General features: G+C 41.8%; 4 protein-coding genes across 4 annotated transcripts; 2 read left to right on the top strand and 2 right to left on the bottom strand.

Moving 5' to 3' along the window:
* Window positions 1-9533: 9533 nt before the first annotated feature.
* On the bottom strand, window positions 9534-26303 carry LOC125764152 (probable maleylacetoacetate isomerase 2). The gene is made up of 5 exons (XM_049428071.1): window positions 26230-26303; window positions 25939-26059; window positions 25448-25625; window positions 11244-11362; window positions 9534-11169 (listed from the first exon to the last, which is right to left on the bottom strand). The coding sequence occupies exons 1-5, from the start codon at window positions 26262-26264 to the stop codon at window positions 10831-10833; spliced, it is 792 nt and encodes a 263-aa protein (XP_049284028.1). The 5' UTR covers window positions 26265-26303; the 3' UTR covers window positions 9534-10830.
* LOC125764153 (uncharacterized) lies at window positions 11560-13029 on the top strand. Its single transcript, XM_049428072.1, has 2 exons — window positions 11560-11983; window positions 12050-13029. Exons 1-2 carry the CDS (start codon window positions 11930-11932, stop codon window positions 12755-12757), a joined length of 762 nt encoding a protein of 253 aa, XP_049284029.1. The 5' UTR covers window positions 11560-11929; the 3' UTR covers window positions 12758-13029.
* Window positions 13052-14187, top strand: LOC125764155 (uncharacterized). Its single transcript, XM_049428074.1, has 2 exons — window positions 13052-13294; window positions 13379-14187. The coding sequence occupies exons 1-2, from the start codon at window positions 13247-13249 to the stop codon at window positions 14048-14050; spliced, it is 720 nt and encodes a 239-aa protein (XP_049284031.1). The 5' UTR covers window positions 13052-13246; the 3' UTR covers window positions 14051-14187.
* On the bottom strand, window positions 15102-16379 carry LOC125764154 (uncharacterized). Its single transcript, XM_049428073.1, has 2 exons — window positions 16294-16379; window positions 15102-16149 (listed from the first exon to the last, which is right to left on the bottom strand). Exons 1-2 carry the CDS (start codon window positions 16339-16341, stop codon window positions 15448-15450), a joined length of 750 nt encoding a protein of 249 aa, XP_049284030.1. The 5' UTR covers window positions 16342-16379; the 3' UTR covers window positions 15102-15447.
* Window positions 26304-26383: the final 80 nt, after the last annotated feature.

The raw sequence follows: 26383 nt of genomic DNA, 5'->3' as shown, positions 1-26383 counted from the left end.
TTCGATTAAGGTTAAGAACGGCTAATGGGGACGAGTTTGATTCATCGAATTAAGGGTTAGTGGTAAGGGCTATACAAATCCCGCCATTCAATACAAATCTTTTAAGTCAATAAGAAATTTTTCAATGAAAATATATCTTTCGAAATGTGATGGGAAAAGTAGGTAGAATTCAGCATAAATTAATAAATTTAATCACTAGAAAAATTACTTATTTTATCTTTAATTTTATTGTCTCTTCATAAATGAAATCAACTTTGGATTCGGTTCCAGTTTTGAATTGAATTGTGCTACGTTTGAAGAACCACCGGCACCGATCGTGCCTAAACGATCGTGAACTATCGTTTATCTTAGTGGCCGGAAGATTACATCCCACCCCGACTGAACATCCCCCTTTACAACCTGTTGTGATGCGAAAGTGAAGGTTAGCTACTCTCGGTAGCGATCATAAGCGCATGATGGAGAACCTTTCCCAGTGCCTTCCGGTAGGGTCGGTTCCGCTCACGACAAGGTCTCTCTAAGCTTGAAGATGCTTTATCTGCTTTGATTACAGCCATTGTGTGTGTGTTTGTGGATGTGATGTATGCACTTTGCAGGAAGCGGCCATTATGCTGTCACGAATTGAAGGGCAAAAGCGAATCTTTCGATCGTGCCCGACTCATCATCACCGTTACGATCACAATGATCGCGAAAGAAGCGATTAATGTTGTATGAAATAATAGTAATAATGATCTGTTCCAACTGAGAAATCCACATAAAGTTCTACCTAGAGATGTACGTCGCATTTGAGGCAATTTTGTTTATCATCCCTCAATAAAGCAATGGACAGATAAGCAATTGTTGCACGAACAATGGGCGCACACGTAGTACGACGTGTCAGGCACGAAACGTCACTGGCTTTTAGTGTACCGTTTTTGACAGGGATTGATCGGTTGTCACCTGACCGGTTACGTAAGGTAATTGACTACTCGCTACTCATCTGTCTGTTCGCCGTAAGATGCGCAGCACGCGGTTTATTCTAACTACATGTATATGAATATTACCTTTATTTTAAAAGGCTTTTAATTTAAAAGACAAGTGACGATTTCAGTTGAGCACGAATTTTTATCGGTTTTTTTTCATCACACAACAATCATCACACAATCACGTATTGTGAAACAGGACGTACCTATCATATTGTGAACGTTGAAATTTCGATTTCGTTTACGATTCGTTCGATCGTCTCATTGTTGGTCATGGTCGATGTTTACGTTCCGAGTGTGGTTTTTTTTGGGGTTCCGCTGTACGACCGAAAAACGTGATCCAACACGTGGTCACACCACGGTGCGGTAAACCGATTGAAATGAAGATCGTAAATGGGTGGTCAGCTCCAAAGGTAGAAAAACCTTCGCAACAATCGCTTCCATCTTACAAGATAAATACAAGGGACCGGGAGTTAACGAGCGTAAAGTTCGCCACATTCGAATGACGAATCCGATTGGACGTGGTTTTTAGTCTTTCTTGTTGGGAAACTATTTCGGGTTCTTAGTTCCGGCTTAACACGGAAATGATTTAGAAGGAAAACGTTGGTATTTTTTTTTTCAAAATTAGTGTGAAAATATTATTATTGCAATATTTTTTTCCAATGTAACGCTAAGTAAACATTTTTAATTAGTTTTCTGTTTCCATTGCTTTAAACCGTGAAGGTTTCTAAATATGACCCGCTCAGTAAACAACCATGAAAAATGTTGCGAACTGAACAACTAAATCAAAATGTTTTATTTTTTTTAAATCAACGTTGAAGCGATTCACTGTATTTCATAATTATGGAAACGTTACAATCCACTAGAGAGGGCCCTAACCCAAAACAATTTCCTTCATCCGAACGATCGATCATATGGCCCCTATAGCCCGCTTAGGTGATTCATTCAAGCTGTTTACGAACGTCTCAATTGGACAGATTTCGGTCACCGAGCACGGGTTATGCTGTCCAACGTAATCTTTGTTACATTACATACCCGACGATGGTTTAAACTAACGCAAAAGGGTCATAATGTAAGGGCCTTTCACTCGTTTCACCCGTTGTATGTTTGGAGTTGTGTAAAGCAAATGTGAGATAAAGTGAGATAAGCTTTTTTTGTGACTTGTTTTCCCTACGTCTGTTATCTGTTCTTTAGTTTGCTTACCTTACTTTCTTCTTGTACGTTTTGCAAGACACATATTCAGTTTTATCTCTCTTTTACGTTTATCTATTATTCGTGTTTCACTTAGAACACATTAGTTTTTCTCCTCAAAATGTATGCTTGCCTAAATCATCATAAGGAGACAATTATACAAAACTCTGCTTTTTTTCTTGTGTTTTAAAGAAATTCAATATCTTTCCTCCAATTTTCTGACCCTTTTAAACCGTTAACAAATGTGATGAAGGTTCAAAAATAAAAAAAAAACGACAAACGATCGGTCCATCGATATCGGTTGCAGCTGGTGCAGTTTTCCATCTTCGGAGTTGAGCGGCCCAGCTGCGTGACGCACTTTCGGTTCACCTGGCCGGTATGAAAATAAACCATTTTTCCAATGAATGTCCCGCCTCTCATCATCGATGCTTGACGCCTGAAAATTGAAGCGCCCTATACCACCGACAGTTATATATGTTTCTTTTTGTCTAGTCCGCGACGGTTTCAGTTTTCGCGCTCTTGCTTCATTCATTTGCAATCGGCATGTACGTGTGTTTGTGTGAATGAATTCCTATCCCCCCGGGGGGGCCCAGGGGGTCGACAATGTTTGTTGGGGGTTGGTTTTGTTTATTTTTAGCACCCCTTGCTAAACCGTACCACTGTATCCCAGCTGATCCCGGGGTGGTCATCGGTTTTTGGTCCCGTGGCCAGTATAATGGCCGGTATGCGTGAATCATATGCACACACACACACAGATGTATATGCCGAACTCGGCAAGGGAGCTGCGGTAGCTTAACGTTTCACCTTTTACAAAATCGCCCCGTAAGAATTGCTTATGAGCTGTAAAATTATTAAGCGTTTTAATCGGTTTTTAATGATGTGGTTACTCTGCGTTGAACCGCTGGATTGTGTTTTAAATGTTGGAATGTGTTTAAATTTTTTAAAAGTTTTTTTTTATCGCAGAATAAATATGAAAAAAAAAACAAAAAAAAATTAGAAGAAACTGAACTAGTGAAAATGAATGATCCCGTAGTTTTTGTCTTAAAACGCTGTTCAAATTAGTAGGATAATGGTTGTTAAAATTTCACCAGAAAACTCGGAAACCGTAAACTTTGAAGCGTTTTTCTTTTTCAAATTCATTTTTAAAAAATCCCCATAAATCAAGGCACTAATCACAAGTGATCCTGAGAGAAAATAGATTGATCTGTTCATTAATATGCCGCTCAAACGCTAAATATCAAAACTGCTACATCACACACGGTACCACCGTTGTGGCCTCCGTATCGACACACCATTTTTAAAATGTTTTTCGTTTTTGGCATTATCGAGCTCGTTGAGGCCATTGCAATGATTTGAAAATAAAAAAAAAAACAATTCCCCAAGCAACGGGAAACATGTAGAAACAATTGATAAATACACTAAAACGAACCCCCCGCCCCATCCCAAAGGGTCGAAAGCGGACGCTAAAATTTTACCTCCGCGCCAAGCAATCGAGTAATGATGATCAAACATGCGGCCCAAGGAACCACGCGGTGCTGCATTTACGCGTCAAGCGCGCCATTTGATTGCAACCAGTCACGAAACATAATTTGAATTTTCATCGTCTGTAAGCTGTCGAATGTCGACTGACCCGAGTGGGTCCCCGTCATGTTGAGGTTCCTCTATTCTACCGCTCACACACACACACACACACACACACACACACACACACACACACACAAATAAACACACACCGGACACTCGACCGGAAGGTCATCCAGCTAGCCAGCAGGCTGGGGAGGCAACGATCGATCGGTTTATTTATGCTGCCGCGGGGTGGTTTTGTTGTCTCCCATCCCCAATTATCCGTGTGATGTTTGCCGATTGGGACTGGATAAATTGTTCCGGAATATTTTGAAACCTCGTCGACCTCTACGACACTCCCATCTGGATCCGTGTTTAGAGACGAGCCTACGCCAAAAAACAAAACCAAAAAAACACACACACACGTGCCAACATACGATAATGTGAAGAACCTTAGTCCATTCGTTCGTTCGCGCCCTATCTCAAGCCGATACGTCCATGGATTGGATATCGACTTGGATGGGGCCGATAAATATATGCTCCACAATGTTTTCTGGGTCAAACTATTGGGGCCGGTCGGTCACGTCACACACACACACACAAACAGAAACACACAAAGTCGTTCTACTTCCGGTGTTTTGCTCGCCGTACGTGTGGAGGTGTAAGGTTCATAAATTTTCAGCACCCACCCCCATTCCACGGAACGTGTTTCCGGATGACCATCCGGCCTTTGGCTTGGCACTCCTTGATTTTTCACTATTGATATTAGCTAGAAATTTATGCTTCTAGCTGTGTGACATGCGGAATGAATACGTCCGTCCAAAAGTAGCCGAACGAACGATCGGATCTTGACGAATCGGCTTCACGGACCAGCTGTGGCCTAGGTTACAGAAGCAGCCGTGATGGAATAGCGGATCATAAATACGCAGTCCTGGTACGGTTAGCTGCGATAAGCACCTAACGTCGCGCTCATATCGCCTTTTGAAACACGGTGAGCTCACGTAGGTTTCGCCGTTGATAAGAAATAGTTGAAATACGCCCCGAAATCGCTGGACCCGATAAGATAAGGGTGAGCTGGCGACGAGGTGAATTGGTACCAGATCCTTCGAAATGCGTGAAGCAGCTAATCAAACACGTTATCGATTGGGATTGTTTGCCTTTGGTGAAATTTGTCACCGGATAGAACGAGAACGGTACAGACGCAAGCTGTACAACCAATCGGTTAATGTGAAGCAAGCGTCCAGGGAGCTAAGATAAGAATATGTTTGTGGCAAATTGTGTGAAGAAATAAATTTTATGATCTTTACTTCGCCAGGAAAATTTATATCACTTCACATTTTTATTTTTTTCTTGTTTTTATTTGAGAGAATAAAGATTGATTTAGTAAGATATGTGTTTTTGGGGTACTTTAAAAGGGACACAACGGAAAGGGAGTTGTACACATTGGAGTATATCTATTTACAACTCCTCGATGATCATGGCAGAGTATTGCAGAATATGAGTTGATCCTCATCTATTGGATCGAAGCAATGCTTAACTCAAGCAATCTCGATTCAAGCGTATTGAAAGAAATCATGCAGCTTCTGTAAGCTTAGCAATCCCACCGGCACATTTGCAACCGTCCGTCCGGTTGATGCAGCGACTTTAATCCATAACAAAACTGCACTAGCTGTAATAAGGGTCACATCTTTGACTACATATTTCCATGGGCGAATTTATCCATCACGCGATCGGATGTGGTTGTATGAAAAGTTAATAGAGTCGTTTTTGTTATTAATTTCTAAAAAAAACCTATTCCTTACATCGCTAGTAATGTAAATTTAAACGTATTTCCTTCTAGCCCGTTTCATAATAATTTCTTTTATTCGTCAAATATCTACGCTCTTCTTAAAGGGCAAGATAAGTTCAATACATAATATGGTTAAATTAGCTAATCTTAATGTTGCTTCACGTGATTCATGTGTAACTTTTAATTTATTTGCATTAAGGAATTTGAATTCCTGTGGCATTGTCATTCCATCTTTCTTGGATTTGGGTAGGCTTGGTTCTAATTTGTGTAACGTAATATAAATTAGGACACTTTTAAAGTTCTGGATTTTTAATGCATGCTTGATAAATGCCAACCAATCCAAAAACCAAAAAGTAAGATGAAAACCTAAATATTATCTGTTTCCTTTCGTAAATTTCCCCGTGATCGTCCAGTAAAAAACATACGATTCTTCATCCATCATTCCATACGAGAGCATCCATGGAAGAAGGTAACACTCATTTTTATCCTCCAACCGCCATTTTAGTAGATGGTATAGTTGTCCCTTTTCCGACGGTTATCATTGATCATGATTTGTATTGGTGATCGATAGTATGAGAGTATTCGATGGAGGGGAAATAATCTCTTATCTCTCTCAAACCAATTTGAGCCACAGAAAATGATCATGAATTGTCATTAATCATGATAACATGCGGAAAAGAGACCACCATATGAAGCATTCAGCTGGGGAACAGTAGTTAATGCTACCTCTTTGCTAGGATGCTCTCTTGTTAGTAATTTCGAATGATGAAACTGGCCATTTGTCAAGGCAAGGATGTCAAACCAATGCATTTTTCTAGCAGATCTGCACACGGCCGTGTCTTCTATAATTTGCTAATTAAAACAAACGTTTTATACATTTTTATTATTTTGTATACATAAAAATAAAAAATAAAATTCTTTTTAATTTTCAAGATATTGCTATCATACGATCGTTTAAAATCATGTCTAGGAGTGAGCGGCTGGAGACGTTTTCATCTGTATGTCTTAAACGTCCTTGAAGAATATAATAGGATGACGAGGATTTCTAATCCACCAAAAAGACAAAGAAGAGAAAACAAAAGAGAAGAATTCCGTGGGTTTAAAAACTTTAACAGCAGGCCAAGGGTATAAAGCAATTATAGATCCTTTCGAAGAAAAAAAACATTACATAAGTATCAGCGAAACCTTCAAAACACAAGAACAAATAATTTGATGACATGTTCGATAAGCAAAAAGCGTTTCTGTTTAACATTGAATTGACGAAGTAATAAAAAAATACTCAAAAAAAATCAGACTGATCATCTTTTGGAAGTTGCGCTGTTTGGTTTAAAAACAATTTACACATTTTGCTGTGTGCATATGTTAGCAAATCACTTATTCCATATTACAACATTACGATAAAAAATAAATAAATAAAATCCGCATAATCATCTGTGGCGTAAAACAGCAAGTAATGTATAATTATTGTGCTGTCTTTTCCGTGAAAGCCAAATACGTTTGCGATGAATTCGTTTCCTCTTGTACCGTCATGAAGGTGTTTTGGCGTGGATGTAACAAATGTCAAGGTCATGGTAGGAATTAGCTTTTGCAACTAGATACCGTAGCGAGAGTTTCAAATTCTTCCTGCCGTGTTTGTGCACGTGTTCACGATCATGCAAAAGGTGATCGTTGCTCTGACTGAATGTGTTCATCTTTTACACCATTTCTTAAAACAATGGTTTAATGTTTCGTGTAAAAGTAATTAGTAAGTATGAACCAAAAATGAGAAGTAAAATACTGCCAGCCATAATGATACATCAAACACCGTACCTTGTTGTTCACCTTTAATGCTTGTTGTTTCTGTTTGAAATCATTCTCGATGTAACGTCGACCGCAGTACGATCGGAACCAGATGCATTTGCCAGCAAATGTTTCAACAATGGTTGATTGTTTCAGCGGGAGAAACAGGAAACTCTACTGCAACTGCCCGTGGTGTGATGCGTATTAGGGCTAAGCTCGTGCGCAGTTGCGTGCAAAACGTGATTAGTAACGTAGTAACTACTGGTGGAAGATGCTAATTGTCTACATGCTACTAACACATTCGGACGAGGTTACTGCTCCTCCACCGAGAAAAAGATGGGAAGTGTGTAGAGCACCACAGCTTTATAGATGAACGCTCTAAAGACGGTTCGCTTGATCGAGGCCAATGTCAAGGTTAAATGTATGCTCTATACAAACATTTAAACAAAAAATCGTATAATCGAAGGTGTTATGCATACATGGAAAAAAACGCCATAATACCGCTTCCTGCTAATGTCCGAAAAGCAAGCAAACAAAACTGACTTCCCGAGGTGGGTCGATCCGGGTCAAAGTGTAAAGGCATAAAATTCCCCCGATGCATTTGGGCTGGCAAATTTGCATTCCAAATAAGGTTCTAGGTGGAAGTTGTTTTCGTTCATTATAGCAAACAAAACTCCCCGATCCACTCGGCGGCCGCTTGTACGCGAACCGATCGGTGATCGACCAAGTGCCGCACTTCATTACTGCTGGTGGTAGTGTAACTTTTGTTGTCCACATGCAGTACCGCGTATCGTGCAATTTGGTGACGTGGTGTGCGTCAGCATCTGGTTGGTCGGACCGAGGGTGTGCAGGGCCCGAGTGCATCCACAATTATGGCGTCGCCGGTCGCCGGAAGATGATGGCGTTGCGGACGCAGACGAGGAATTGATTTGTACGACCACAAACCGACGACTGCGAGACTGCGATGCTGACGGTGATGACGATGACTACGGCGAATATGATTAACTTGGTTGGCCTTGGCAACGAGTTAGGCAAACGAATTGCTGCGCATTCAAACTTGCCGCTTGCGAGCATCACGTTATCATTCGTTTAAGATGCGTTTCGGAAAGATCTTGCGGAAGCAGTTGGTAGTGATGAATCTTACTTAAACAATAGAAAAATCGATAACCACGCTTCACTATCGTCCCCTGCGCATAGTGACCGTTTCATATGGCTGTTCATTACAAACTTCACACCTTTTCTGCAAAAAAAAAGTTTTCTAGCATGAAATCTCACAATATGATGTAATGCGACCGGTGCCGCAAGACAAGCAACACAAACACATGGAAGATGGTCATGCGGTTTAATCTTGGTTAACCTTGATGGCTTCAAGCATAAGCTAACGAGCATTCATGGTCATCTTTATTTTGTTGCTACTTGTGCGTTCGAAGCTTATGCTTTGCGGATTGGGAAGCACATCACAATGATACGCTTTCAATTTGTATTCTCGCAAATATAGACAATCATCCGGCAATACATCTTAATTGATGAATTGATTGGTCCATTGCATTACATGTTGCGATTTATTTTTTTGCTATCATTTTGTATTCCACATTTTCGCTACCGTCGATTTCATTGGTCGAAGTTTAGTTTTCGCTGCGTAGTGCGTGCAAGAGGTGTTTATTAGTATTGCACACATTGATCTGGACAAAGCGAATCCACACTTTCTTGGGTTTTTCAACCCAAATCATCAAGCTGCAATGAGAGAATGGATTTTGTTTTGTACGTTTTAATGTAGAAATGACATTTTACTGGATGTTTTTCTTAGTGCATTTAATGTGTTCTTAAACTTACTTAATACGTTAAGAAGCTGAAAATAAAAATCAATTGATTAATTCTTCTTGATTAATAAATAAATCCATTAAAACATTTGCAACTTAAAATTTTGAACGAACCATTCAAAGTTTGTGAGACATTCAACGAAGCGTCAAATCATTTAACGAAAGTAACCGTGGACATGAACCACGACTGCGGTAACAAAACGCTTGGAGCCGTTTGAAGCGTTTTTCAGAGGGAACTAAAATTTAAATGTAGGGAGAAAGAAATAATGGATTTGTTCTGTAAATCATCAATTTATCGTAATGTATATAATGTATAATGTAATGTATATTGTATAATTTTGGTTTTGTCCAAAATAGAGCACCTGAACATAAGCACTTTCGGCATCAGGGATAAAACAAACATCACGGAACTAAAAGGTAAATATAAAATCATTTGCTGCGTATCATCTGGTCTGGTATATGCATTTCACAAAATATTTATTGTTCGAGTACGCGAAAAATTCACACGCAATATTAATCACTCTCGCTCTCTCACTATAGCTGCTAGCATTTGGCTCACAATTGGATGGAGCAGTGGAATTAATGGAATATTGTTTTGTTTTCTGTTTCACAACACAAACACACACATTAAACATATTTGTAAATAATGCCATGCGACGCAAAATTAGCAACACAATATCAAACGATAGTGAATTCAAAAGCACACCAAGTTGAAAAGCAAATTCAAATACGCACACTTATTTTCTTTTTGTAGTGATGTTCTTTGTCTTACATTCTAGTGTGAATATTATGTGTATGTGGCATGTTTTTTTTGATAAGTAATATGCAAAAAGGGAAATAATTTCAAATCATCATAGCAAAGAAGCTTTTTTTTATCGATGTCTCATCACTCTTTTCGTTCATCACTTTTTCGGAAAGATCACTTCATCTTTCCTTGAACAAACGATTGCTCAACATCGTGTACATGATTGCTGAATAACATGTTTGTGGATAAAAAAGCATAGCATTTGTAGATTAAGATAAAATCGCTTTCAATGTTGTCTAAACCATCGCTTAGCGCTCAACTTAAAGTAAATGTTTTTCTTTACCTCTTCCTGGCATTGTCACTTTAAAAGCGAATGGCCGAAAGTATTTCTGTCCACCTCATTGTAGTGGTTGCCTTCCCATTTGTAATCAGCATTTTCCTTCGTTCTATTGTGGTAACTGATTTTGTATACTAATTTTCCCTGAATTCGATTGTGTTACGTTAATTTTACGGAGAAAACACTGTTTTACCTGATCAATTGCGTTCGATCTCATGATCTGAGGCATCATTTTGTATGTTTCTTCGTCCTGCAACTTGCTGTCTTGTAGCTTTGTTGATTTACTCTTCTTTAGTGTAAATAAAATGTTTTATGTCTCTTTTGTTCTTAGTTCGTAAATGGCATCTGATCGTCACCACAGTCGACAATATACTTCTTTTTAAGGACTAGATTGGTTTTCTAGAATTATGGCCATTGGAACAAATATTGAATTTGCAATTGAACTTCATAATAAAGTTTCCTATAGGATTGGTTTCAGGATTTAGAGGTTTTGTGAGAAAAGGTGGGTTGCGATTGATTTGTGCTTCGGTTTATACGTGCTTTCGGGGCCCTGTGTACCATAACCACCAGCGTATTCACTCGCATAGTGAAAACACGGGAATGTTGATGAGACAGTTATCGATGGGATATCGTGAACCATTTGAAACTTATTTGGCCGCTTCCGGAGGACAATCCGGTTGATTAGATGGATGGGCTGCCCGAAAAGCGGGATGGCCTTCCAGTTCGCGATCGATACGCAAAATAATTGGATACGGACGCAAATCTACGTGGAACCGTCGAGCATTGAACACTTGCGGCACGAGACAGCAATCGGCGAGAGTAATCTCATCGCCGACACAAAATTTGCCCGCCGACGTTGAGAGCAGCTTTTCGATTGCCCGGAAACCGCGCGTTATCCAATGCTGTGCCCATTCCTTCTTCTTTTCTTCGCCCACATGAATAAGCACTATCAGATTTTGCAACGGTTGAACACCGGATGCAACAACCTAGAAGAAAAACAAAACAATCATTAATTAGGTATCTTTAGAAAAAGGAGTTGTAGTTGCGTCTGTTACAATACCTCACAAATTTCCCGTACTTTGGCACGCTTCAATACATCCTGCGGCATCAGTGGACGCTGAGGACGCGTCTCCTCCAGGTAATACATTATCGAGAGCGATTCGATAAGCGTGTGACCATCTGAAAGAGAGCAAATAACAATCCATTAATCAAACAATTTAGTTGTGAAATATTTTTACACATCCAAGACACTATCCTCAGCCTTTCGAATGTGTCCAATATCTGTTGGGACATATAGATTTAATGATCCAGTTGTTCCTTTCATTGCAACGAAGAAGCATCACTATGATAAATAGCGATAAGGGTACGCACTACGGCAAAGACAATAAGTGACCACTGATCGGCGGCGGCATTTTGTTCATTGAACCTCGAGATAGTGCAAGTAATCGTAAAGCGAGCGGATATGAATACGATGGTTTTGTTGCCGAAAACAGGGCATGATAAAATGGTTTATGATGGTACAATCAAAATTAGACTGACCGTTCAATTCCGCTTCCGATCCGTTCTGCTTTACGGCATCCAACGGAAACGTAGATCAGCTCGGCAGCTATAGAATTGAACGCGGGCAGTTGATGCACATCAGTTTTCTTCCGGAACTTGAGGCGACCGAAAGTGACCACTTGTAAAGCTAGTGTCTTCCCTTCAACAACAAAAAAGGACCCCAATCGTGCTGTGATTTTCGCAAATATGTGGCAAAAGATTGTGCTAGTGACGGTGTTGGCATCCTTTGCCTGTCAGCAGGTGAGAAAGAAGTTTGTCTAAAGTTTTCAAAATCAACCTTTTAAGAAACAATTTTTCTTAACTTAGCTCGTATCGTCGAAAACGGTTGCAGTGCCGGAAGCGGTGAAGAAAGTCCTGCCAAGAGCCGAAAGTGATGTGCTGATCGAGTTCGATCGGTTGTTTAACCAGCTGCATTATGATATCGACTATAAGCTGCGCGTGCTGCGCATGAACCAATCGCTAGCGATCAAAAACCTGAACGCACAGTTCATTTCACGCTTTGGCATTGTGATCACTGAGATTCAGCAGGAGAAGCTGCGCGTTAAGGATGTCATCCTGCAGCACGCGCTGGACATCGGAGACACGCAGAATCCTTGCATTGTCGAACAGAATGATGAAGCATTGCGTCAGGCAACACAGTCTGCGGCCGATATTAGTTTGGCTGCTGAGCTGGCCTACGCCGATATGGCTACGGCATCGCGCGTTTTCTTCTACCCGCAGGTGCAAGCGTTCCAGAACAGCTCGACTGATCTGCAGAGTGCAGTGTTGGAGAAGTTGGGTCGTTCTAATGCCGTCACCGACCTGGACATTACGCTTGCCGAGTTGGCCTACATGTACGAAGGTGAGGAGGACAAAGTTGAACGTGTGCTGTCCGGGATTGAGCAGGAGTTGGAAAACTTCCAAGAAGTTGTCAACAATGTTCGCCGTGACATTTGGGCCATGTCGGACATGATCGGGCGTAATTTCGTCTTCAACATGGGCCTGCTGCTCGAGGATGCACTCCAGTGCTCGTAACACTTCCCGATTGCACGGAATTTGCGGGGGTGCTTTCATCTTCCGGTGTGTTGAGCCTGCTGTAAAAAAATTATCGCGATTCTAGTGCCCCAGGAACATGGCCGGGGCAAGAGTTAAGCGAGGGAGAGGAGTATGCTGCTCAATTATCGAGATATGGCTTCTAATAAATGGTTTTTAGCAGGTAAAAAATGTTGTTTTTCTTCCTGATTAAACGGTTTTTTAACCCTCACAACAGTCCTAACCTGCCGTAATCAGTAATCTAATCGGTACGATAGCAAAACATCGGCCCTCTCGTTTGCGCCTCCTGATGTTGGTAGGTAAATATGCGTTTCGTACTGACGTAAAATTACTCGGCACGACAAAGCTTTGTCCTCCAGCCTTATCCCGGAGTGGAATTCAAAATTATATAAGAGCCTTCGCTGGGCGGCTGTTTTGATATAGCAATTGCTCCATCACTGCCGCTCGTTTCGCTGCTCGTGTAACCTAAAGATGAAGACGTTTACGTCCATTACGCTGTGCGTTCTGCTTGCTGCCGTGGTAAGTGCTTTAAGTTTAAATGGAAAGAATGGAAAGTGATCCTGCGAAATTATTTGGTTACTACAATTCACTCTTCCAACACAGTCGATCCAGGCACAACTGTCGATGCGGGAATTGTCCGAAATTACAGAGACTTTCCGTGTGCGCTTTGACGACCTGCACGACGACAAGGATGATTTCATCAACCTCGCACGCCGGTTAACTCGGGCTGAGCTGAAGGGATTGAATGAGGCGACACTGGCAAATCTGGCCAATGCACGAGAGGACATCGATGACATTCTTTTGGATACCCGTGAGGAGATTGCGGCCGCCATTATCGAGCCAAACGCGAACGAACAGTGTCTGCTTGGTTTGGTCGACACGGTCATTGCTGAGGGACGCACTGCAGGTGAAGGTATGAGCGCCTGTGCCGCTGACAAGATCGCCATCAAGGAAGGACTCGGCGATGAGTTCCGGGCACTGACCAACACGCTGCAGCGCATCGCAACGGCTGCGTCAGAGTACACGCTCTACACGTTCGCCATTCACAACTCGTTCACCGATCCCGAGGAGCATGTCGAATGGTTGGAGGAGAACTACGACAATCAGGTCGAGTTCTGGGACAATGTTGCCCGTCCGGAAGCGCAGGAAGATCTGGACAATCTGGAAATTAATCGTCCGGCTCTGGTTGAGGAAAATCGGCAATGTCTGAACGCAGTGGTTACTAGCCTCAACACGGCCATGAATACCGTTCGTGGACAAATCAACAGCTGTTAAATGGAATATTGTAATTTCTTGTGGACGCCAGTATCTTGAGCCATCCAATCTTATTTACATCATTTTTTTGCATTACCGTACTTGTGAGTATGTGTGAAACAGTTACGAAATAAAACCATGATAGGCTGGACGCACAGGACACACGATCACAAAGTTCATTCTGATTGCTACCCTACCGAACGATTTTTTGTACACATGGCTTTATCAAACCGCAAAGCTAATTGTATTGATCATGCTATCGGTTTACCGATGGTTAGCTAATAGATTAATGGACCAATTGCAAGCGGTATTAGCAGATAAGCCAAGGGCACTGATATAGAAATTACACGTAAAACATAAAACCCGAAGAATGAATAATTGAGTTAGCTTTATCAAATTGGACGATAACCAATAATCATCGGATGTGCATGACGAAGGAGAAAAATGATTTTCTTATCGCATACCACAATATTCAAGGAAGCGATAGTATCTCTCTCGTTTTGTGCTGATGTGGATTATGGCTAATGGGTGTTAGCTGCCCCTTTAACGAAGGACACGCAGATTTTCTCGGTGCTTACACACTAGAAGATGGTACTTACGTGATTCTAATGCACAATTCACGTTTGCAATGCATTTTTAAAGTACACTACACGTTTGTACGTGTTTTTTTTTACTTTTAAAGGGTGATTATGTGTGACTTAACCACCCTAGGCGAAAAGTCAGATCTGCATTCCAGATGGCCAGAGGCAAAGCCCAGTCGAGGTTTTAATCCAAGCAGGACGCATGCACCCCATATTAGACTCTTTGAATGATTTGAATTCTCACAAGATATGATTAGTCAGAAATATTGGCATACTTTTAAAACAACCATGAGATCTTCAATGCTTAGGGAATTTGAGGTGAAATTTGAGGTTATGAAGTTTCTCACTTTTTGTATTAAAACAACTTCTAAAAGTCTAGTAATCCAGAAATGGCCAGGTATAAGGTCGTTAAGCCAAGAAGAAGGGAGAAATCTTTTAACTTTGTCAATTTTTGTGTTGAGCTTACTACAGCATTTGTTATTAAGTGGAACGCCCAAATGTTTGCAATTGATAAGGCACCATGTATGTACATTGTGTTTAAAAAAGTGATTGTGCTGATAAATTTCAATGTACAAAACGATTTCATATAAAAAAGCATATATGCATTAGTTTTGTAAGCAATATGCAATACGAAATTAAACGCTTTATCGTTTATAAGTAAATGAGAAACGTTTTCGACGATAACGCGGGTCATAAACAAGATTTAATTATCCAATATTATAACCGATACGCATGTGTTATTGTCTTATCGATATGCTCAGGCATGTTAGATATTCTGTAACAATTGTATCTCTTTTATATTATTACTTCTTAAAGGATGTATTCCTGTTGCTACTTTTACAAGCACGATGGAATTCTTTGACGAATCGCATCTTCGAACGCTTGCTGTCTGTCCTCGATTTCCTGCAGACACTCTGCATTATCGGCCACGATCAGCGGACGATTGTACTCCATAGCATCCAGCTCGAACTGCATCAGCGGCAAAGCCTCCTCATTCCAGGCACGATCCGTTTCCTCAAATGATTCCTGCAGAAACTCCAGGTGACGTTCCGGATCGGTAACCGAGTTCTGGCTCACGAACGTGTAGAGCGGCGTCTCGGCGATCGAGTTGGAAAGGCGTTGCAGCAGGTTTAGGAACTCGTAGAACGATTCCGGTAGTGCATCCTTTGTGTCGGTCGTACCAGCCGAACAGCGGCTGATTTCCTCCCCAAGCTGTACCTTCTCAGCGACGATTTCGTACACCAGATCCAACAGACACTGTTCATTGTGGTTGCCTTCCACGATCAGCAGACTAATTTCTAGGCGCACATCGTCAAACCCGTACTCCACAATGTTGCGTGTTTCGCCCAGATCGACCAGAACCTCCTCGTTCATTCGGCGTATTGTTGCCCACAGTCCGGTACGGGCGAACTGCAGGAATTGATCCTTTTCCTTGTGCAAATCATCGAACCGAACGCGATACTCTTCAATCGCTTCACGCAGCTCCTGGTTGCGGGGTTTGATGGCCGTTTTGGATGGAGCAGCGCTGATGGTGCTAGCCTGAAATTTATTTCATACATTACGTGATGTGTGTCGTACAGCGTGTCACTTTCGCTTGAACCAAAGTGAAATTAGCGATAATGTTCACCGTGTACCAGGCAATGGGGGGAGGATACATTGCTAGGTACTGCCGCAGCAACTCACCATCAGAGCACATGCTGCGATAAGGACGAACGCAAAATTGCACGCCATTTTGTAGACTGCGGAGCTTCTATCACCTCTGAACGACACTGAACGCAACCACTAAATTTAGTTAATTGCAACCGCAGCTACCAACACCGGGAGTTTATATCAGTCGACGACGGAAGCGAAGGAAACAGATTGAACTGTATAGTTAAGTTAAGCCAACACCAGTGTCCGATTAGATTGGAGCAAGGTACAGCCAATATTCGTGTGCGAGGTTTCTTTTTTTTCTCAACTCCAATCGTGTCCAGATGTTACCCACCGGTTTACGACAGTTCTCTGAGCACCTGACGATGGTGGCGGAAATTTGGCTCAACAGTTCTTATTGCTGACCAGGTGTGCTGGTCACTCGCTGTCTTTAGATAACGCGAGTGACCGTCAATGCCATTAAGGAAACAATAAATAAATATCCTGTCCTCTTGGTGATACAGAGATGTAAAATGAAGACATTGAGGTATTTATGCGTGAATATATTTCAACGTGAAATTTCTAGATATTAAAGAGGTTTATAAGCACATGGGCTTTAAAGATATCTTAAGATATTCCTTTTTTTGTATATAGGTATCAAGAAACCCGTGTTATTGATCTTACATACTTTCAACTAGGTCTTAGTCTGAGCACTTACGAAAGAGATTATCAAGTTTTGCATGCAATTGTATGCAACCAGCCAAAAGCTTTTTCGAACTAAGTAATCAACTCTTTTTACCAAACAGATGTCGCTACCATAAGTCGATCACGGTCACATTACGTTGCATACCGTCCTCAATATCGACAACATCTTTATTGCCCTTAACTGACCACAGCTAAACCTTTGCCAATGGTACCCTCGCTAGGTGGCAGACGAAAAAACATTGTCGTGTTTGATGAGTTTCATATTATTGCGCCGATAGCAGATACCAGCTTGCTTAAAATCTCATGCAATCTAGAAACACGGCGGTCAAAATTCAACGTTCGGTAATCGAATTATCGTTTGCTTATCGTATCGGCCGGATAGGTATGTGAACGGTTTTTATAACATCCGCTCCGTGCGTTATGGACAATACAAAAACATACTTATAAGTCATCATTGGCTTGCCGTGGTAGGAAGTGTAATATTGCAGCAAACAAAGATGTTTCGAAGCACGATCATCACGACGTTTGTTTTCGTGTGCCTGAGCCTTGGCTCGGTACGATCGCTACCTTCGTTCGTGTCCTTCCAGGAGCAGTTTGGTAACTATTCACAAATTGGTGAAATTCTGATGCAGACTAAACGTAGCGGAAATTCGATGGCAACGTCTCAGTTTAACATTGAACTGGTGAGACTCCTGGGTAATGCTACCATCGAGCTGAGACAGATTGCAAATGCTACGATCGAGACGATCATCGGTGCCGATGCTATCGACGATGAGTGCCGTGCGATTGTGGATGATCTTCGCTACATATTTACGCTGTTCAGTGAGCTCGACGTAAATTACTGTGCGGTAACTGCTGCCGAAGAATTGAAACCATGGACATTGGATCGCTTCTTCCGCTACGCAGATTATGTGCACAGTGAGTTAACGCAGCTGACGTACCGAGTTTCGCAGGTGTTGGCGACATACAGCAAGATCAGCGAGATGGATCGCATTGACGCGCAGCTGCAGCTGTACTATGAAGACTTCAATTACATCTACAACAGTTACCAGTTTATTCTAAGTGCCGAGCTGGAACGTTTCGAGGATGTTGAGCATCCGGTACGACAAGCACTTTACGAGTGTCTCGATACGGCCGTCCATTGGTACGAAAGTGATATGGAGTACGTACTAAGCTACATCGATGATAACTGTGCGGATATTCGTCGGGATTTGTAAATTTTAAGTTAGCTAAACCATCACTCTATAGCAGGTGAAGAATAATGAAATAAATGTGTTGAGTTGAACAACTTGAACAAAAGTTAAGCTTATGGCATGTACATATAAATGTTTGAATGTAGATTCCATAACTTTTCTACTTCTTTTCTGTATCCTTGGGCTATATACGGTGATAACCAAGACAGAAGCATTACACTTTATAACCTCTCCAATTATCGCCTCCTTATCAGTAGGATCCAACCATCCGAAAAGAACTACTGTACAGGGTGCTTATGGTATACATGCCAGTACTCACCAGTGAATCGACGAGTGGCAATATGTTATCTAACCTGTTCACCATTGTGACGTGCTGCCTAATCCTGGGACCGGGCTGGCATGCGGTCTTCGCCGTACCTGCCATCGTTAGCTATCAGGACCGTTTCGCCAATCACTCAACGTATGGCGAACAGTTGATGCAGAGTAGGAGGACAATTAACTCAGCTGTAACCCGTGAGTTGAATGAAGATTTGATACGTATGCTAGCGAACGCTACGATCATGATCAGACAAACAAGTAATGAAACGAAACAACTTATTGAGGATGCGGAAATTACGGACGATTCGTGTAAGAACATAGTGGTGGATCTGCAGGAATATTACACCTGGTATGCGGTTGTAGATATGAAACAGTGTGCGTGGTACACGGCCGAAGGAATGGTACCGTGGACGATGAGCAGATTTTTCCGATATGCGGATTATGTGAACAAACAGTTAACACAACTGACGCACCGTGTAGTGCGGGTACTGGCTAGTTACAACTCGCTAGCACAGATCTATGGCATCGAAAATCTTTTGGCGCAGTACTATGAAAATTTCAGCTGGATCTATAACAGCTACCAAATTATACTAGACTACGAGCTCGAGCGGTTCGATGATCCGGAGCATCCACTAAGAGTGGATCTGTACCAGTGCCTTGACACAACCATCATGATATACTTGTCCGACATGGAATTTGTGTTAGATTATGCGAATCTATACTGTTGACACAATATAAGAAATCAATAATAAATGCTACCGAAAACATAAATCAGAAAGGGAAAGCTACATATCACAACAACCAATCGATAAGGGTTGGTGAAATATTTCAACTGTATATTTTCAGCAACAATGCCCTTCAAGACGGATCGAATGTGTGATAAAGAAACAATTCTTGTCCCCGTGAAAACCGTTGTAATATGGCAAAATTATTGACCTTCTTATCTTAATCATCAGGTGGGTTGTGGTTGGCCGATAGAATTTGTCTTACAGTCGCTAATTTTCCGTCGGTGAAACACGACAGGTTGCAAATTTATCTCTCATTCAAACATTTTTTCCCTACAAAAATTGTTCAAATGCAAAATGTTTCATTGGAGTTGGAAGCTCGTGATAAGCACATATATCCTGTTTTGCGTAGTTGAATCTGCATCAGCTGAAGATGTTCCCGCTACTGTGCAATACCAAGAATGGTTCAGTGAGTACGCTACCATATTGGAATATACGATGCAGATTAAACGGCAGGCCAATTCCAACATCACATTACACTTCAACAAGGAATTGTTGAAGTTGTTGGCCAACGCTACGATCGAGATGAGATTGATTGACAACACAACCGAAAGCACAATTATCCAATCGGATTCCATTACTCAAGCATGTCGTCAGGAAGTGTTAGAATTGTTCGAGGTTTACCGTACGTTCGGTCAAACGGACATGCAGGTGTGCGCAGAATACATTACGGAACAGTTGGAGTATTGGACGACGGAACGTTTCTTTCGCTACGCTAACATGCTTCATCGTGAAGCGACGGAACTTACACATCGCGTGAGCCTCATACTGGAGGAGTACAACAAGATCACACAGATGGACAACATTCTCGACGTACTGACGGAAGCATACTACCGATTCAATAACTTCAACAATGTGCTGCAGGATATTTTAAACAGTGAGTTGGATCGATTTGCCTCACCGGATCATCTGCTGCGAAAAGCACTGTTCGATTGTCTGGATTCAACCGTGACGTTCCACCAACTGATCATGGAGTACGTTCTAAGTTATGTGGATAGTGGTTGTACGAGTGTTTAATAATACGACGCATAATATGATTAAAACATTAGAATATATCATTAAACGTATGTTGAGATGTACATTAATAAAAAATCAAGCATTTCACAATCAAATTTATAAACCATTTCCATGAGAGATTTGCCTACCACCAACCTAAATGACACGGGGCCGGTATATGTCGTATTACAGGACTGCAAGGACTGACTATCCGGCTACTTGGTAAAGATATATCCAGTAAGCCAGAAATGGCCGACATGACTTCAGAGATCGTTCAGCCAAAAAGAAACACCTAAATAAATGAAGCTTAATTAATGCATAGATGCGCACCGTCAAGATAATTATCTTTCATACTTGGAAGTTCTTGTTGGTTGTTAACAAGAAATAACATTGATATTGGATTGTACTTTCGCTTAAAGCTCTCTTTAAAAAGATTTAATCTATCATCGTCAGGAGTTTTACCGGGAGTCTATATTTCAATTTGCACAGCAGGGTTTGGCACTACGCTAACCAGGCGTTGAAGGTATCCTTTTCAACTGTTCTTTTCGCAATACTCATCTACGGGATCATCTCAATGCAACTACGAGATAGCGTAACTGCTGGTTGATACTATCCTTGAGAAGCGATAGACCACAAATGCTACGATCGATACGATCATCGGTGTTTATGACATCGAGGATAAGTGTCTGGAGATTCTGGACCATATTTGCTACGCATTTACCGTGATTAAAATCCGCAAGATTTAAAGTACAGTTGTAGCACTACGATAAAGAATTATGTCTCTGACGTCGCGTCTAGGACATTGTAGCATAGAAACATTATCGACCTTCTTATCATAATTATCAGGTGGGTTATGGTTGGTCGATAGAATTTTTTCTTACAGTTGAATACCTCCCGTCGGTAAAACACGTCTGGTTGACATCAAACAGTAGATATTGAAAAAAGTTTTAAAGCAAGATGCTAGTATGGAATTGGACTCTCGCGCTATCCACGTCCTTCCTGATTTACATAGCTGTATCAGCCTCAGCTCAAGATGTACCGGTCATTGTACAATACCAAGAATCGTTCGGTGAGTATGCGAACATGTTGGAAAATACGATGCAGATAAAGCGTCAGGCCAACTCCAACATCACACTACACTTCAACATTGAGCTGTTGAAGTTGTTGGGCAACGCCACAAACGAAATGAGATTGATTGACAACACAACCGAAAGCACAATTATCCAATCGAGTTCCATCACCCAACCGTGCCGACTGGTGGTGTTGGAAATATTTAAACTTTTCCGAACAATTGGACAAGCGGAATTACAGGCATGTGCAGCATACGCCACGGGACAATTATACTACTGGACGATGCAACGTTTCTTCGGCTACGCTAACATGATTCATCGTGAAGCGACGGAACTTACACACCGGGTGGGGCTTATACTGGAGGAGTACAACAAGTTCACACAAATGGACAACATCCTAGACGTACTGGCGGAAGAATACTACCGGTTGAATAATTTTAATAATGCGCTTCAGGAGGTATTAAACCGAGAGTTGGATCGATTCTCGGCTACGGATCATCCTTTGCGGGAAGCACTGTTCGATTGCCTAGATACAACAGTGACGATCCATCAACTGGACATGGAGTACGTTCTAAGTTATGTGGATAATGGTTGCATTAACATAGGAAACGCAATATGGTGAAACATTCAAAAATATAGCCTTGTGCGTGTGCGATTACAAGAAACCATCCAGTCCTGTACTCTGATAAGCGGTGAAATATATCACTTCACGAATGCTGGAAGGTTGCATTACCAAAAACCCAGCATTTCATAACAAAATCCATACGTCATTCCCATGCGTGAATTAACTTCCACATCTTCCTAGATGACGGAAACCTAAATGACGCACACGAATAAGCGAATAACCAGGTCGCGTATTTGTCAAGGTGCGCAACGTGTAGATAATTTTCATTACTACTCCGAAGTTTACAACCAACAAGATATAACATTGATATTGGATTGTACTTCCACAACGCGAGCTTATCTTGACCATGGTTTAATCCGTCATTATTGCGACGCATTTCGATCGTTATTTCAGTAGTCGTTGGTCAGCATAAGGATTCGTGTCTAGGGAGAAGTGTGAGAAAGTACAGTTTCTGTTACAAAACGATGCGTTCAATCGCGAACCTGTTAGTTCCGGTAGCTCTGCTACTATCTTCCGGTTACGTTGGTACAGCTTTAGCCAACTTTCTCGTCGACTATAATGGGAACTTTTCCACGCTGTCACGTGATGCTGAGTTTGAGCTGCAACAGATGCGTCAGTTCAATGGAGAACTGATCCGGGAGTTTAATCGCGAGTTGTTGCTCGAGTTTGCCAGCATGATTCCACGCATGCGTCAGGCTAGCGAGGAGTTGGAAATGTATATTCAGAATCGCGATGACGTGGATGACGAGTGTCGTGAGTACACCATGGAATTGTTTGAGCTGTACCGAATGTTCCAGGCGTTTGACATTCAGGACTGTGCGTACTATGCGTTCAACGATCTGCGGACCGATGCGCTATATCGGTTCATACCGGTTGAACGATCTTACTCGAAAGAAAACTATCGCTCCATCAGTCAGACAGTGATCACGCTTGGTCGCAATAATGTCCTGGAAACGGAAGAGGTTCAGGCGGAACTTCAAGAGGAATTCGAGTACTTCTCGACGTTACGCGACAGTTACCGCACGCTGTTGCAGGAGGAGCTGGCCAAGCACGGTGAGGATGCGTATATCACGATCAATCGCTTCGAAGATTGTCGTGATGAGGCGTTCTATTGGCAGGATATCGATATCGAGTACGTAAAAAGTTATCTGGATGATAACTGCTACTTGTAAGAAATGGCCATAAATGTTATGCCACGCGTGTTATCGGTTTGACAATAAAATCATAAATCGTTCAGGAGCACATGATGGCTGTTGGATGTTGTTTCCGTTAAGAAAGATTACTTTTTTTACTTCGGAGGGGTAATTCACTTCATTTTAGTTAAGCGACAAGTTAAGTTAAGAGCCCACGGTGATCCACAAAATGATGACAAAGTGGTTATTGATATTGGGTGTTGTTGGGATCGTCATAATCCCGAATTCATCTGTGGAAGGATATCTTCTCGAGTATCAGGATGAGCTAGCCAACCTTAGTTCGCTAGTGGTGCGCGAGGTCACCGTCAGCTGGGCTGCCAATAGTGAGCTGAATGGACTGTTCAATCGCAGACTCTTAGCGCAAATCGGAGAAGCTACAATACAGATGAGGTTTCGCGATGAAACCGTGGCAGAACTGTTAGAAAATGAACGAGACAGTTTAAGTGAAGCTTGTTGGCAATCTTTAGAGGAATATTATACTTTTTATCGTACGCTGTGGGGTGTAGATTTGCGCAATTGTATGCAAGAAGCTTACCAGGATTTGGAATACGATAGACTGGGTCGATTCCGTCCACAAGCTTCATCCGCACAGCGCATCATTAAGACCGCTACCTATCAGGTTATTCGGACCCTATCGATGAGCGATATATTCGACGAGGAAAGTATTCGCAGAAAACTCACGGAAGAGCAACAATCGTACGAAAACACTTGGGAGTACTATGCTACTACGCTACAGGAAGAGCTAGATCGGCATGATGGAATTGTGAGTGGTACGATGGGACGGTTGGAGATATGTATCGATCGTGTACTGGATTATCAACAGGAGGATATTGACGTGATAGAAGAAGAGATACAAACGAATTGTAACAATCAGGTGAAAATGTTTATGAAATAAAAGATATGCAACAGGGGTGATTTGCAATCAACTTAGAAATAAATATTATGACTGTTATGTGATGCGTGTGGATAGTTTTCGGATGGCGCTTCACACACGGAACACAAACTTGACTAACACACTAAAAATCAATCATATTTGTAATAATACGCTGATAACGCTTTTCAGATGATACTTAAGAGAACGCTTTTCAGATGCGTATACCGGCCGCCACTGATATTATTTGTCCGCTTGTAAAAAAAAACTCGAATGCTAATCTTGCTTCTGACCGTGTAACGTTATGCCTAGGCTTGAACTTTGGCTTTGGCAGTCTTCGTCAGTAGCGTACGTCGACGCTTGAAGCGATCCAGAGGATCAAGTAGTGCGACGCTGCCCGCATCTGCAGCAATGATCATCAACAAGCTTCGTTTACCCCCGTCTTAAAAGGTTCCGAATTAGAACGCAGAAACAATTTCCTTTTTTTGTGCAACACACTCTTATCATTCGTCACGGATAATCGTTCCATCAATTTTTGAACGAGGTAATGAAGATAAGCGTATGATGGCGACCATACACAGATTAAATGGTAATTAAAGCAATCGTTTTGTTTAAGATAATGAAGAATATATAGAAGTACAGGAACTAAGATTTAACCAGTCGCATAGCAGTACAGTATCCGCCGTAAACCATACATTGTTTCCAAAAAAAACGATGTTTCTGTTCCTAAAAAGTGCGAACAATTCAGCCCTTGTAGTGGTGATTCTTTTCACCACCATACCTTCATTTTATTGCAATCTTCTAGATTACCAAGGCAAGTTTGCAACGGAAGGACAACGCATTAATTTTCAAATGGTTCAAATTACCGATAGTCAACGGAATGCTTTCTCCTATGTTACTAGCATCGCGTTGAAATTGATCGGTGAGACGATCATCGCTGGTCGTACCAGAACCAAAGAAGCTTGGGATTTTATCGAATCGTTCGAAGATGACGTTTCATCTCAAGAAGCAGTTTGTATTGAGGCCGCACAAACCGCACACACTGTTTACGCGCAACTGTTCGGTGATGATATCTCGCAGTGTAACGACTATCTCGATGATGCGATAATGGAGCAACACAGGGATGAAAATGTTGTAGCACTTTCCACTGCACATCGTCTGGCCACAGAAACTATCGGAGCAGCTTTGCAAGTATTGGAAAACGAAAGTGATCCGTTTCAACAGTTAGAAGCTTTACGCCTGCGCCAGACCGATCTTGACACAGCATGGCTCGTTTCACAAATCGAATTGGAATCAATCAGCAAACGGAAAACTATGGCGAACGATGAGGCACTGTACAACTTGGAACTGTGTCTCACTCAGTGCGTTCTGTTCTTCAATTATACGATCGTTTACGTTAAAGATGAACTGGAAGCATGTTTAAGGGAAGAAAAGTAAGCAATAAACACTTACCGATTTGCAGTGCCGGTACTTGCTCCATTGGATTCACCTCTCGATACTCATTGCAGTGCTGTTCGCCTCCGGACTTTATTAAACTGATCGGCTTAATGTCGTACGGAATCTCCTTCAGGTTTAGGGCAATGCGCACACGCCAGGAACAGGAACTGCGCCAGTACGAGTACAGAATGGGCTGCGATTCGGGAAGAAGATCTTGGTTAGACATGGCTGAATTTTACACTTCTGTGCACAAGGAACGATTTAGAATGAATGTGGCTGCTAGCCGCAATGTTTGTTCGATTCAAAAGTGATCGGAATGTAGCCGGTTTTGTCGAGAACTGGTTTTGTTTCCTATCGTTATTATAATGATCTGAACACTCCTGGAAACAGGCGCCGAAACAAACCAGTTGATAAAGGCATCACATGATGTTACGTGGTTTGCATATCTTCAAGGGGTTTAGTGCAGAGCGGGGTTGTTTTGTTGTTTTTGATGCTCTTTTGCTTACCTTCGACATCGCAGACAGCGACATCGAGCCATGGAACTTGGAGTAATTAATTTTAAAGCCGTTTGTAAGCGACTGCAGCAGTGGAAATTGTTTCAGGGATGCTGTTGCCGCGCCTAGCACACTGTATACGGATGCGTGACGATTGTCAACAAAGGGAAAGCCAAGGATGTTGGGAGGATAGAACAGAAAAACAAAAACCACAAAAATGGGAAGTATAAATCAAGAGAGGAAAAAGTCGAGGATGTCGATATCGCAGAACAGTAGCAGAAGATAATATCCTCAAAAACTCACTACTTTTTGGGAAAGAACGCACAAATTGCCGGCATCGTTTGTTTACGCTTTATTATTGCCCTGTCAATCAACTGTCAGTGATATGCACACAGGGGTTGAGAATGGTGTAATCGCCACCGTATTGCTCATAACTGCTTTTGTAAAATTATGGAAA

Source organism: Anopheles funestus, chromosome 2RL (genome assembly GCF_943734845.2).
Source record: "Anopheles funestus chromosome 2RL, idAnoFuneDA-416_04, whole genome shotgun sequence".
NCBI classification, from domain to species: domain Eukaryota; kingdom Metazoa; phylum Arthropoda; class Insecta; order Diptera; family Culicidae; genus Anopheles; species Anopheles funestus.
The sequence above is the reverse complement of the archived record's forward strand: the minus strand, read 5'-3'. Positions and strand labels throughout refer to the sequence as shown.